This window comes from Salvelinus sp. IW2-2015, linkage group LG3 (genome assembly GCF_002910315.2).
Source record: "Salvelinus sp. IW2-2015 linkage group LG3, ASM291031v2, whole genome shotgun sequence".
Classification (NCBI taxonomy): domain Eukaryota; kingdom Metazoa; phylum Chordata; class Actinopteri; order Salmoniformes; family Salmonidae; genus Salvelinus; species Salvelinus sp. IW2-2015.
Genome location: NC_036840.1, coordinates 6,770,414 through 6,782,577, shown reverse-complemented (window position 1 = coordinate 6,782,577; position 12,164 = coordinate 6,770,414). Strand labels below are relative to the sequence as shown.

Below are 12,164 nucleotides of genomic sequence, written 5' to 3'. Positions count from 1 at the left end.
TATTCACAATTTAATTTGTTGTTATAATTAACGGTATAACATAGCTTACATAAATGTGTAATATCTACAAATAACAATTTTGTTATAAGAAATAATTCATATATGGCCTTAATTCATTGCATAAAGCAAGCATCTACCTCTGGCCAAAACATTGCCTACTATCAACCACAAGCACTGAGTGACACATCAATCTCCTTTTTGAGCTGTTTTTGACTATGTCAATGGCCTTATATCAGGACAGTCTAAAAGAACAGGTACTGACCCTAGCCCTACTTACTGTGCACATGACACAATGCTGAGATCAACTCAGCAGTTCATTCAACGTTGAGTTCCCATCACTCTGTATCTAAACACATGAGTCTAATAAGCGTTTATCACACTGCCATTCACTTGCTGTATCCAGGTATTTCTTTGACAATGATCTGCTGAGCACTGAGCAGAGAATCTCCTATGAGATGGCTTCCTCCTTATCAAGGGCCTGGTGTCTGGGGAGCACATTGACAGATTCAGGTAAGACCACAACACCATGAGAGAGACAACAGAAAGATCTCAGATGTGATTGAAAGGACAACACTAGATAAACAAAGAACAGGCGTCTAACGTAGAATGCTCAATGATAAAAGTAGAAAAAGACCACAGAAGAGAAAAATGCCTGAAGATCACTTCACTTGACTGTCTCCACCAGCGCTTCAATGTGTCCCCTGTCTTTGACCCCACATGCAGCATGGTTCACCAGCAGAACACTAGAACACTGCTCCTCTGTGCCAGAGACACATGGCTTTACCAGCTGGGCTTAATTAGTGATGCTACACTGAACAAGGACTGNTGAGAGAGACAACAGAAAGATCTCAGATGTGATTGAAAGGACAACACTAGATAAACAAAGAACAGGCGTCTAACGTAGAATGCTCAATGATAAAAGTAGAAAAAGACCACAGAAGAGAAAAATGCCTGAAGATCACTTCACTTGACTGTCTCCACCAGCGCTTCAATATGTCCCCTGTCTTTGACCCCACATGCAGCATGGTTCACCAGCAGAACACTAGAACACTGCTCCTCTGTGCCAGAGACACATGGCTTTACCAGCTGGGCTTAATTAGTGATGCTACACTGAACAAGGACTGAGTTTGTGTGTGTGCGTGTGTGGCAGGGCGACGTTTGAGCGGATATTCCGTYGGGAGGTGCAGGTCTCGGGGSTGGTGGTGATGAGGGACGTGYCCATCGCCAAGTCAGAGTTCGTCCCTGACCAGAAGGCCATCTCYAAGCTGCAGGACTTCCAGGAAGAGCCTGAGTTATTCCTCTACTGTAGCCTGCYTCAGGTACACACACTGCATGGACACACACACACACATAGACCCACGCACGCGGACTGCATCATAGTTTCCCTTCGAAATTCGACATCTTTTGGATTAACAGCTATTTTTGATGGGTTAATTATTCATTGCGGCTTGCTAGAGCATTGGGAACTGCCATAGTGCAGTGGTCTGAGCAGCGCTCTTTCTCTCCGAGCATCACAAGTTCGTGCCGGGCAATTGTTTTTATTTTTTTTGGTGAGCGCCGAGGGAGGCATGCATATGTTCTTAGGACCTTTTGAAACGTCTGAAATTCGAAGTCTATTTCTAGTGATCAGGCTAGGCTGACAGGGACGCATTCATTCACACACACACACACACACACAAGCTCAGAACACACACGTTCTTTGTACAGTCTTTCATTTCCTTTTTTTCCTTTTTTTCCCACATCTAGTTTTTATTATTTCACTTGTCTTTGTCTTTCTCAGATCCTGAATTCAAATCAAATCAAAGTTTATTTGTCACGTGCACAGAATACAAGCCCTTAAAACTTCTTATGGCTGCAGGGGCAGTATTGAGTAGCTTTAATGAAAGGTGCACAGAGGTGCCCATAGTAAACTGCCTGCTCCTCAGTCCCAGTTGCTAATATATGCATATTATTATTCGTATTGGATAGAATACACTCTGAAGTTCGCTAAAACTGTTTGAATTATGTCTGTGGAGTATAACAGAACTCATATGGCAGGCGAAAACCTGAGAAGTTCCACTTCCAGTTTGAATTGTTTCTGAGGTGGCAGATTTTCAACCAAGCTCTCATTGAAATTACAGCGAGATATTGATGAGTTTTCACTTCCTACGGCTTCCACTAGATGTCAACAGTCAATAGAACTTTGTCTGATGACTCTAATGTGAAGGGGGCCGAAGGAGACAGGAATGAGTAATCACTGCCACGAGCTGACCATGCTTTCACCATGCGCTGTCACGCCCTGGCCTTAGTTATCTTTGTTTTCTTTATTATTTTAGTTAGGTCAGGGTGTGACATGGGGATGTTTGTGTGTTTTTGTCTCGTCTAGGGTGTTTGTATTGTCTAGGGGTGTTTGTAGAGTTCATGGGGTTGTGTTCATTGTAGGTGTTTATGTAAGTCTATTGTTGCCTAGATTGGTTCTCAATTAGAGACATGTCTATCGTTGTCTCTGATTGGGAGCCATATTTAGGCAGCCATAGTCATTAGGTAGGTTGTGGGTGATTGTCTATGTGTAAGTTGCCAGTGTCTGCACTTGTTGTTTGTATAGTGTCACGTTTGTTGGTTTGTATAGTGTTCGTTTCGTTTTCATTAAAGAAGAATGTATTGTTATCACGCTGCGCCTTGGTCCTCCTCACTTAAATGTTATGACGAACGTGACATGCGCCTTCACATGAGGAGGACCTCCATTCCACCGCTCTTCTGAAGTCAATCTAATTCTCCAGTTGGAACGTTATTCAAGATGTATGTTAACAACATTCTAAAGATTGATTCAGTACATCGTTTGACATGTTTCTACTGACTGTTACGGAACTTTTGGACATTTCGTCACGTTATAGTGGATGCGCTTTGTGATTTTGGAATTGTTTACCGCTAACCAAAGTAGCTAATTGGACATAAATAACGGACATTATCGAACAAATCAAACATTTATTGTGGACCTGGGATTCCTAGGACTGCATTCTGATGAAGTTCATCAAAGGTAAGGAAACATTTATCATGTATTTTCTGGTTTCTGTTGACCCCAACATGGCGGCTAATTTGGCTATTGTTCTGAGCTCCGTCTCAGATTATTGCATGATTTGCTTTTTCCGTAAAGTTTTTGGGAAATCAGACACAGCCGGTTGCATTAAGGAGAGGTATATCTATAATTCCATGTGTATAACTTGTATTATCATCTACATTATGATGAGTATTTCTGTTGAAACGATGTGGCTATGCAAAATCACTTGATGTTTTTGGAACTAGTGAATGTAACGCACCAATGTAAACTCCGATTTGTTGTTATAAATATGAACTTAATCAAACAAAACATGCATGTATTGTGGTAACATGAAGTCCTATGAGTGTCATCTGATGAAGATAATCAAAGGTTAGTGATTCATTTTATCTCTATTTCTGCTTTTTGTGAAAGCAATTTTTTGCCTGAAATGGCTGTGCTTTTGTGTTTGTGGGTGACCTAACATAATCGTTTGTAGTGTTTTTGCTGAAAAAGCATATTTGAAATCGGACACTTTGGTGGGATTAACAACAAGATTACCTTTAAAATGATATAAAACACATGTATGTTTGAGGAATTTTAATTATGAGATTTCTGTTTGAATTTGGCGCCCTCACTTTCACTGGCTGCTGTCATTTCGATCCCGGTAGCGGGACGCAGCCATAAGAAGTTTTAAGCAACAGTGCAGTTTTTAAGTAAAAAAATAGGTATTAGGTAAACAAAAGATACGAAAATAAAATCTGTAAAAAAATAACGGGAGTGAGGCTATATACAGGTGGTACCGGTACAGAGTTCAACATGCCGGTGCACCTGTTAGTCGGGCTATTTGAGGTAATATGTACATGTAGGATTAGTTAAAGTGACTATGCATAGATGATAAACAGAGTAGCAGGGTAAAAGAGGGGTTGGATGGACACAATGCATAGTCCGGTAGCCATTTGATTAGCTGTTCAGGAGTCTTATGGCTTGGAGGTAAAAGCTGTTGAGAAGCCTTTTGGTCCTAGACATGACGCTTCGGTACCCCTTGCCATGTGGTAGCAGAGAGAACAGTCTATGACTGGGGTGGCTGGAGTCTTTGACAATTTGAGGGCCTTCCTCTGACACCGCCTGGTATAGAGGTCCTGGATGGCAGGCAGCTTAGCCCCAGTGATGTTCTGGGCCGTACGCACTACCCTCTGTAGTGCCTTGCTGTCAAAGGCTGAGCAGTTGTCATACCAGGCAGTGATGCAACCAGTCAGGATGCTCTCGATGTTGCAGCTGTAGAACCTTTTGAGGATCTCAGGAACCATGACAGATATTTTTTGTTTCCTGAGGGGAATAGGCTTTGTCGTTGCCCTCTTCGCGACTGTGTGTGTTTGGACATTCTAGAGTTGTTGGTGATGTGACGCCAAGGAACTTGAAGCTCTTAAGCTCTTAACCTGCATCCACTACAGCCCCGTCGATGAGAATGGGGCGTGCTCGTCCTCCTTAGATTTCCTTTGTAGTCCACCAATTCATCTCCTTTGTCTTGATTACGTTGAGGGATAGGTTGTAATTCTGGCACACCCGGACAGGTCTCTGACCTCATCCCTATAGGCTGTCTCGTCGTTGTCAGTGATCAGTCGTGTCATCTGCAAACTTAATGATGGTGTTGGAGTCGTGCCTGGTCATGCAGTCGTGGGTGAACAGGGAGTACAGTAGGGGACTGATCACGTACCCTTGAGTGTCTCTAGTGTTGAGGATCAGCTTGACARATGTGTTGTTACMTGGGGGTGGCCTGTCAGGAAGTCCAGGATRAAGTTGCAGAGGGAGGTGTTTAGTCCCAGGATCCTTAGCTTATTGATGAGCTTTGAGGGCACTACAGTGTTGAACRCTGAGCTGTAGTCAATGAACAGCATTCTCACATAGGTGTTCCTTTTGTCCAGGTGGGAAAGGGCAGTGTAGAGTGCAATAGATTGCATCATCTGTGGATCTATTTGAGCGGTATGCAAATTGGAGTGGGTCTAGGGTTTCTGGGATAATGGTGTTAATGTGAGCCATGACCAGCCTTTCACAGCACTTCATGGCTACAGACGTGAGTGCTATGGGTCTGTAGTCATTTAGGCAGGTTACCTTAGTGTTCTTGGGCACAGGGACTATGGTGGTCTGCTTGAAACATGTTGGTATTACAGCCTCAATCAGTGACAATCAGTGTTGAACATGTCAGTGAAGACACCTGCCAGTTGGTCAGCACATGCCCGGAGCACCCGTCCTGATAATCCGTCTGGCCCTGCGGCCTTGTGAATGTTGACCTGTTTAAAGGTCTTACTGACGTCAGCTACGGAGAGCATGATCACACAGTCGTCCAGAACAGCTGATGCTCTCATACATGCCTCAGTGTTGCTTGCCTCAACGCGAGCATAGAAGTGATTTAGCTCGCCTGGTAGGCTTGTGTCGCTGGGCAGCTCGCGGCTGTGCTTCCCTTTGTAGTCTGTAATAGTTTGCAGGCCCTGCCAAATCCGACGAGCATTGGAGCCGGTGTAGTACGATTCAATTTTAGTCCTGTATTGSCGCTTTGCCTGTTTGATGGTTCATCGGAGGGCGTAGCAGGATTTCTTATAAGCGTCCGGGTTAGAGTCCCGCTCCTTGAAGGCRGCAGCTCTAACCTTTAGCTCAGTGAGGATGTTGCCTGTAATCCATGGCTTCTGGTTGGGGTATGTACGTACAGTCACTGTGGGGATGAAGTCATCGATGCACTTATTGATGAAGCCAGTGTGTACTCCTCAATTGCCATCGGAAGAATCCGAAACATATTCCAGTCTGTGCATCTGACCACTTCTTTTTTTGACCGAGTCACTTGTGCTTCCTGCTTTAGTTTTTGCTTGTAAGCAGGAATCAGGAGGATGGAATTATGGTCAGATTTGCCAAATGGGGGGCGAGGGAGAGCTTTGTATGCATCTCTGTGTGTGGTGTAAAGGTGGTCTAGAGTTTTTTTTCCCTCTGGTTGCATATTTAACATGCTGATAGAAATTAGTTTAGACGGATTTCAGTTTTCCTGCATTAAAGTCCACGGCCAGTAGGAGTGCCACCTCTGGGTGGGCATTTTCCTGTTTCCTTATACAGCTGACTGAGTGCGGTCTTAGTGCAGGCATCCGTCTGTGGTGGTAAATAAAAAGCCACGAAATATAGATGGAAACTCTCTTGGCAAATAGTGTGGTCTACAGCTTATCATGAGATACTCTACTTCAGTCGAGCAAAATCTAGACTTCCTAAAATTTCGTGCACCAGCTGTTTACAAATATACACAGACTGCCACCCCTCGTCTTACCGTAGTGTGCTGTTCTATCTCGCCGGTGCAGCGTATCATGCCAGCTGAATGTTATCCATGTTATCCATTCAGCCACGATTCGGTGAAACATAAGATATTACAGTTTGATGTCCCGTTGCTTGGATATTCGTGATCGTACCTCGTCTAATTTATTGTCCAATGATTGTATGTTGGAAAGTAATATTGATGGTAAAGGCAGATTTCCCACTCGCTGTCGGCGGATCCTTGCAAGGCACCCCGCCCTGTGTTCTCTATACCTGCGTCTCTTTCTCCTGCCAATGACGGGGATATTGGCCTTGTCGGGTGTCTGAAGTACATCCTGTGCGTCCTGCTTTTTGAAGAAAACATCTTTGGCTAATCCAAGGTGAGTGATCACTGTCCTGATATCCAGAAGCTCTTTTTGCCATAAGATACGGTGGCAGAAACATTATGTACAAAATAAGTTACAAATAGCACGAAAAAAMMCCACAYAATRGCACAATTGGTTAGGCGCCCGTAAAACGGTTACCATTTCTTCAGGCACCATCTGAGCACTATTGTGGAGTGTTTCACTGGTCCAACATCATGGCCATGCACACCATGGTGGTCAACAAGCCTCCAGACACAGGTCTAACCTCTAACCCCTGACCCTCAACCCCTAACACTGACCCTTATCCAGAAAGACACACATAGACACACCTTCTAGAGTGAAAACAGGGAGCCTGTCTATTTAATGTATGTTTATTTGTGTGTGTGATCTATCTCAGGTAATAAGACATCTCGTCACTCCATGCACCAGGACCCGCATTATTTTCCATTCTGTCCGGCGGACCGTATTGTGTGTTCCTGCACCGCCATGGAGAAGGTTCACCGCCAGAACGGCTCCCTGTGTGGGTGTTGGCCATCTCCTGCCACTATGCCGGAGCTAACTGCTACTATATTGACGTGAGGGGAACCACCCAGGAGATCATAGGGTAGGAGGTGTACAAGATCRCAGCAAGGAAATATGCTGTTGATGACGTCACATGTGAGGTACATCACATCTTTGCAGCAGTGATTCAGTATACATCAAACACATTGTTAATAAACTGTGTGTAACAGTGTGCTGTGTCTAACACTGTCTGTTGCGTGTGTTATAGGATACCTGGGCTGTAAGAGGCCGTCTGGTGCAAGGGGATAGGACCAATCTGTGAGAGAGCCCGCCCACTGCAGTGTGACGGTCACTCACCACTAACAACCTACCAATCAAAGGAGATTGAAAAARGTTGACAAATCCACCAGCCAATAAACTGAGTCTCAGTGACGGGAGTAATTTATTYATTGGGCGAGAGAGAGTGTCCAAGAGTCCAGTCAGGGATGTTTTCTTGTTGTGTTCAACATATTAAACTAAATGGATGTTAATTGCACAGTTAAACATTGATTGAAGTAATCATCTTCTGCCTAACAAGAAAGTACTTACTGTGTGGTAGACTGGAGTGAGAGGAGCAGAGGTAGATTGAGAGTGAGAGAGAGAGAGTGATAGACTGGGAGAAAGAGAGTGTGTATGAGAGAGATGAGTGGATGAAGGTGAATAGCAGGCTATTGCTGTTATGAATATGAGTGTGTTTTAGTACACTTTGGAAACCAGGTACTCAGGGTGTCGCTTTGTAGACCAGTCCACCATGAAATACCAGTAACCTTGATGCCTCAATATAACAGAATCCTAGTTGTATTTTACATCACCGCCTTAACAATCAAATCTATGCTGCTTTTAATGAGTTTGTAATGAGTACTTATGTTTGAAAATTAGTTTGTGATTTCCTTTCATTATTGTCGATGTAACTGACAAAAAACAGACTCAGAATCAATTGCTTTATCRTCTGTTCCTTGGATTTCTAGTGAGGATGGTGAGATACTCTTTTGGTTTCCTCACTCCTTTGTGCCACATCCCAGACACACACACACCACCTCGGAGACCATTCTTGATCCCCTAAATCTGATGTGTTTTACCTAAACCTTCCCCTTCCCCCTCGACCCAATCTGCTTTTCAGACACACTCCCAGCCAGCTCCTCCCCCCAGCCCCAGGCCTCATGAATATTCAGCGGCTAAAGCTCTGTGAAATCTCCATCACCGTGGAGACACGTACAATCCCAGTGTCCCACCTTGTCCCAGATCCAGACACAGTGTTGGGGGGAGGTAGAGTTCTTAGAATAGTGGGGGGGGGGGGTCAGGGTTGGGGGATGGGACAAAAAGGACAATTTAAAGACAGAGAAAGAGCATTGCAATTAAGATGGGTAGCATCCAAGTCCAATTCCCATATACAGCACCAGTCTGGATACCAGGCAAGTGATAGGATCTACGTATGTGTGAAGGAAAGAAGAGTTTCCTGCTATGTGAGGCCTGTCCCTGTGTTTTCAACACGGAGGCTGAGATGTTTTCCTGACTAGGGCTTGGATACCTCTCCTGTGGAACCAAAGAAACAGCACTCTAATAGGGCTGTGTGTGTGCCGTGCCACGCTGAGTCTGTGTGTCTGAAAGGAGAACAGCCATTCCATTCAGAGGTAAAGGGAAACCCTTAAGTCTACCAGTGTAATCACAGACATCATACATGAAATCCCACCAACCCTACACATGCTAATTCAGTGTCAAAATCAATACACCACAAACGCTCATACTCTTTTCATATCACACACCCACACCACACACACACAGGGTCTCTAAAGCACTCATCACTCAGAAAAACAGAAGCCAAGGGCAGACTCCTCTGCCCAGTTTCCTACTGAGAGATCTTGAAAGAGAGCCTCTTCTTGATTTTTCCAGAAGTACATAGACACCTGCATGTGTTTTATGTAATGCATCATACCAGTCCTCAAGTGGGTCTCGAGTTCTTGCGTTAGTAAACTGCATGATGCCTTTTGCAGTATTCTGTGGAGGTGGTCTGGCTCGTTTGTCATTATTGTGGCTACATAGATACTTGAAGGTAGATTCCTTTTAGAGGAAAGAAGGGGGGAAAAAGCTGACTTCACTTGGAAAGCTTGATTGTAAACAGTAAACAGTTATCAGCTTTTTTCCCTTTTTCCCCCTCAGGAGGCTGAAAAGATTTGGCCCTCAGATCCCCAAAAGGTTATACAACTGCACCATTGAGAGCATCTTGACTGGCTGCATCACCGTTTCCCCACATGCAAAAGATATAGAAGAATTTAACGAGATTCTTATCTGTTCTACCTGGAACTTGTCAGTAATACATATGGCAGCAAATACACTAACAAGATTCATAGAAGATTATTGCAACATCTCACTTATATGGGTGGTTAACATTTAGACAACAGAAATGTTGCATGTATTATATCAAAAAAACATAGAAGAGACATGTAAGCTAAGCCTTCTAAGACCTCACATATATGGGACATACACATTTCATGTCACGTTCCTGACCTTATTTTTTCCTTTGTTTAACTTTGTTTAGTTGGTCAGGACGTGAGCTGGGTGGGTAGTCTATGTTTTGTGTTTCTATGTTGGGGTTAATGTGTTGCCTGATATGGTTCTCAATTAGAGGCAGGTGTTTGAYGTTTCCTCTGATTGAGAACCATATTAAGGTAGGGTGTTCTCACTGTTTGTTTGTGGGTGGTTGTCTCCTGTGTCTGTATGTTCGTACCACACGGGACTGTATTGTTTGTTTGTAGTCTGTACCTGTTTGTGCGTTCTTCGTTATATGTAAGTTCTCTAGTCCAGGTCTGTCTTCATCGTTTATTTGTTTTGTAGTAGTCAAGTGTTATTTTAGTGTTTCGTCGGTTTCATTTAATAAATTATGTCTACCTTCAACGCTGCGCTTTGTCCAATCCCTACTCCTCCTCTTCAGACGAAGAGGAGGAGAACGACCGTTACATTTCAAAGCACTTGGATAACACTGTCTGACGTCATTGACGCGTGTAATGTAACACTTGTTGAAAAGGAGGAGAGGAGGAGGAGGAGGAGGAGGAGGAGGGGCAGGAGAGGAAAGAAGAGGAGGAAGATGAGAGGAGGACATGAGGAGAGGAAGAGGAGAAGGAGGAAGAGGAGAGGACATGAGGAGGGTGTGTAGGAGGAGGAGCAGGAGGAGAGAAGAGGAGGAGAGGAGAGAAGAAAGTCAGGGGAAGGATGAGGAAGAGGAGGCGGATAGAAGAGGAGGAGAGAAGAGAAGAGAAGAGAAGGACAGGGAAAGGATGAGGAGGAGGAGAGGAAGAGGAAGGGAAGGATGAGAGGAGGAGAGAAGAGGAGGAGGACAGGGGAAAGGAGGAGGAGGAAGAAGGGGAGGAGGAAGGACTTTGATAGCAGCAGTGAATCTATTTCGTAATTAAGTGGAGATATCTCAACAATCATTCTCACGATAGCACATTTAGTTTGCCTGCTTGCCAATCATACCTGTGTGTGTGTGTGTGTGTGTGTATGTGTGTGAGAGAGGTACAACAAAAACACTCACCTTCTTCTATGCAACACACTCACTGCAAGGGTCACACACCATTACACACCTGGGGTGAAAGGTCATAAACCAGGTATGAAAAGTGAAAGGAAAGTAGACCATAAACAGTTGACAGGGAAGGAACTGCAATAACTGATGGTGGATTACAGTGATATTTTTCACTTACCATTTGTGTGTGAATAAGTTGTGGGAGTTCATATGAGGGTAATGTCAGTGGAGGCTGCTAAGGGGAGGACGGCTCATAATGATGTCTGGAACGGAGCATATGGAATGTCATCAAACATATAGAAACCATGTGCTCGATGTATTCAATACCATTCCACATATTCGCTCCAGCCATTTCTACGTGCCCGTCCTCCCCATTTAAGGTGCCACCAACCTCCTGTGGAGGGTATAGCACATTGTTTGTAACTTATGAGAGCTGTGCCCGTCGGGGCAATGAGAGTACTGAGATCATCCATACCAGAGTGGCGAATGGGCTCTGCTGTTTGTATATGCCCAGGTCTGTCACGGCTGGCATGCATCAACACGAAACACACACGCCTTTCTCAAAAACATATGCATCTACCAACAAAATACAACGATGGACACACACAGATAAAGTATACACACAGAGCAAAGGCAAACATATTTTAATCCCCATCTCATCTCCTCATTAAGAGTCTCCTGGTCTACAAGTCTTCCAAGCAGCGAAAACATCAGAGTTGAAACACAAACACAACACTACATCTTCACACGTACAAACTGACGGATACAAAAGCAGCTTTGACATCTCCAGCGAGACCCTAGTCACTGATTGGACAGTGATGAAAGATGTGTCCTCATTGGCCTGAACTGACCTCAGATCAGTAACCCGGAGCAGACCACACAACACACAATATCACACACACACAACTATCCTACTCAACTCCCTGCGCTGTGTGTGGCTCTTATACCGTGACTTAGATCAGTGACACCCTTATGTTTGTGAGGTGTAATGAACGTCAATCTCTGCCTCTGCTCCTTCTCACTCGCTCTCTCCTTCTCTATACTTCCCACTCTCTCATCCTTCTCTCCTATCTCTCCTTCATCCTCTCTTCTGCGTGAAACATTTTGTTTGGAAGTTCAAATGATCCTTAGAGTGCCTCGAACTCATTGCACTCTGCAGATTTTTCTTGTGTGTTCTTAAGTGTCTCTCAGTAACGACAACACAGATTCTGCCTCAGGTTATGTTTCATGCCCCCCTCCTCTGGGCGAATGAAATTCCAGCTGTCCCCTCCCCAAAACTCCCTCTCTTTCCATTCACACCACCATCTCTCCTCCCTCCCTCTACTCCCTCACCTCTCCCCCCTCTCTCAGTTCATAACTTGACTGTTCGCGGCTGCTTCACTGTATTCTTCATCATGTCCTGGACTCATCTGGTCTTTCTTTCTCTGCTCGCACACCT

At 44.4% G+C, this 12,164-nt stretch overlaps 2 protein-coding genes across 2 annotated transcripts in view; both read left to right on the top strand.

Moving 5' to 3' along the window:
• The first annotated feature begins 221 nt into the window (after positions 1-221).
• Positions 222-8,425, top strand: LOC111949860 (phytanoyl-CoA dioxygenase, peroxisomal). The gene is given in 6 exon segments (XM_070436519.1): positions 222-254; positions 360-453; positions 456-510; positions 1,151-1,319; positions 7,067-7,331; positions 7,439-8,425. Coding segments are annotated over 5 exon segments (513 nt in total). The 3' UTR covers positions 7,229-7,331; positions 7,439-8,425.
• LOC111955935 (unique cartilage matrix-associated protein) overlaps positions 7,306-12,164 on the top strand; it is an 8,177-nt gene continuing 3,318 nt past the window's right edge. The window contains exons 1-2 of the mRNA XM_023976325.2: positions 7,306-7,326; positions 7,439-7,488. Coding sequence (XP_023832093.2) covers positions 7,306-7,326; positions 7,439-7,488 — 71 coding nt within the window. The remainder of the gene's footprint in view (positions 7,327-7,438; positions 7,489-12,164) is intronic.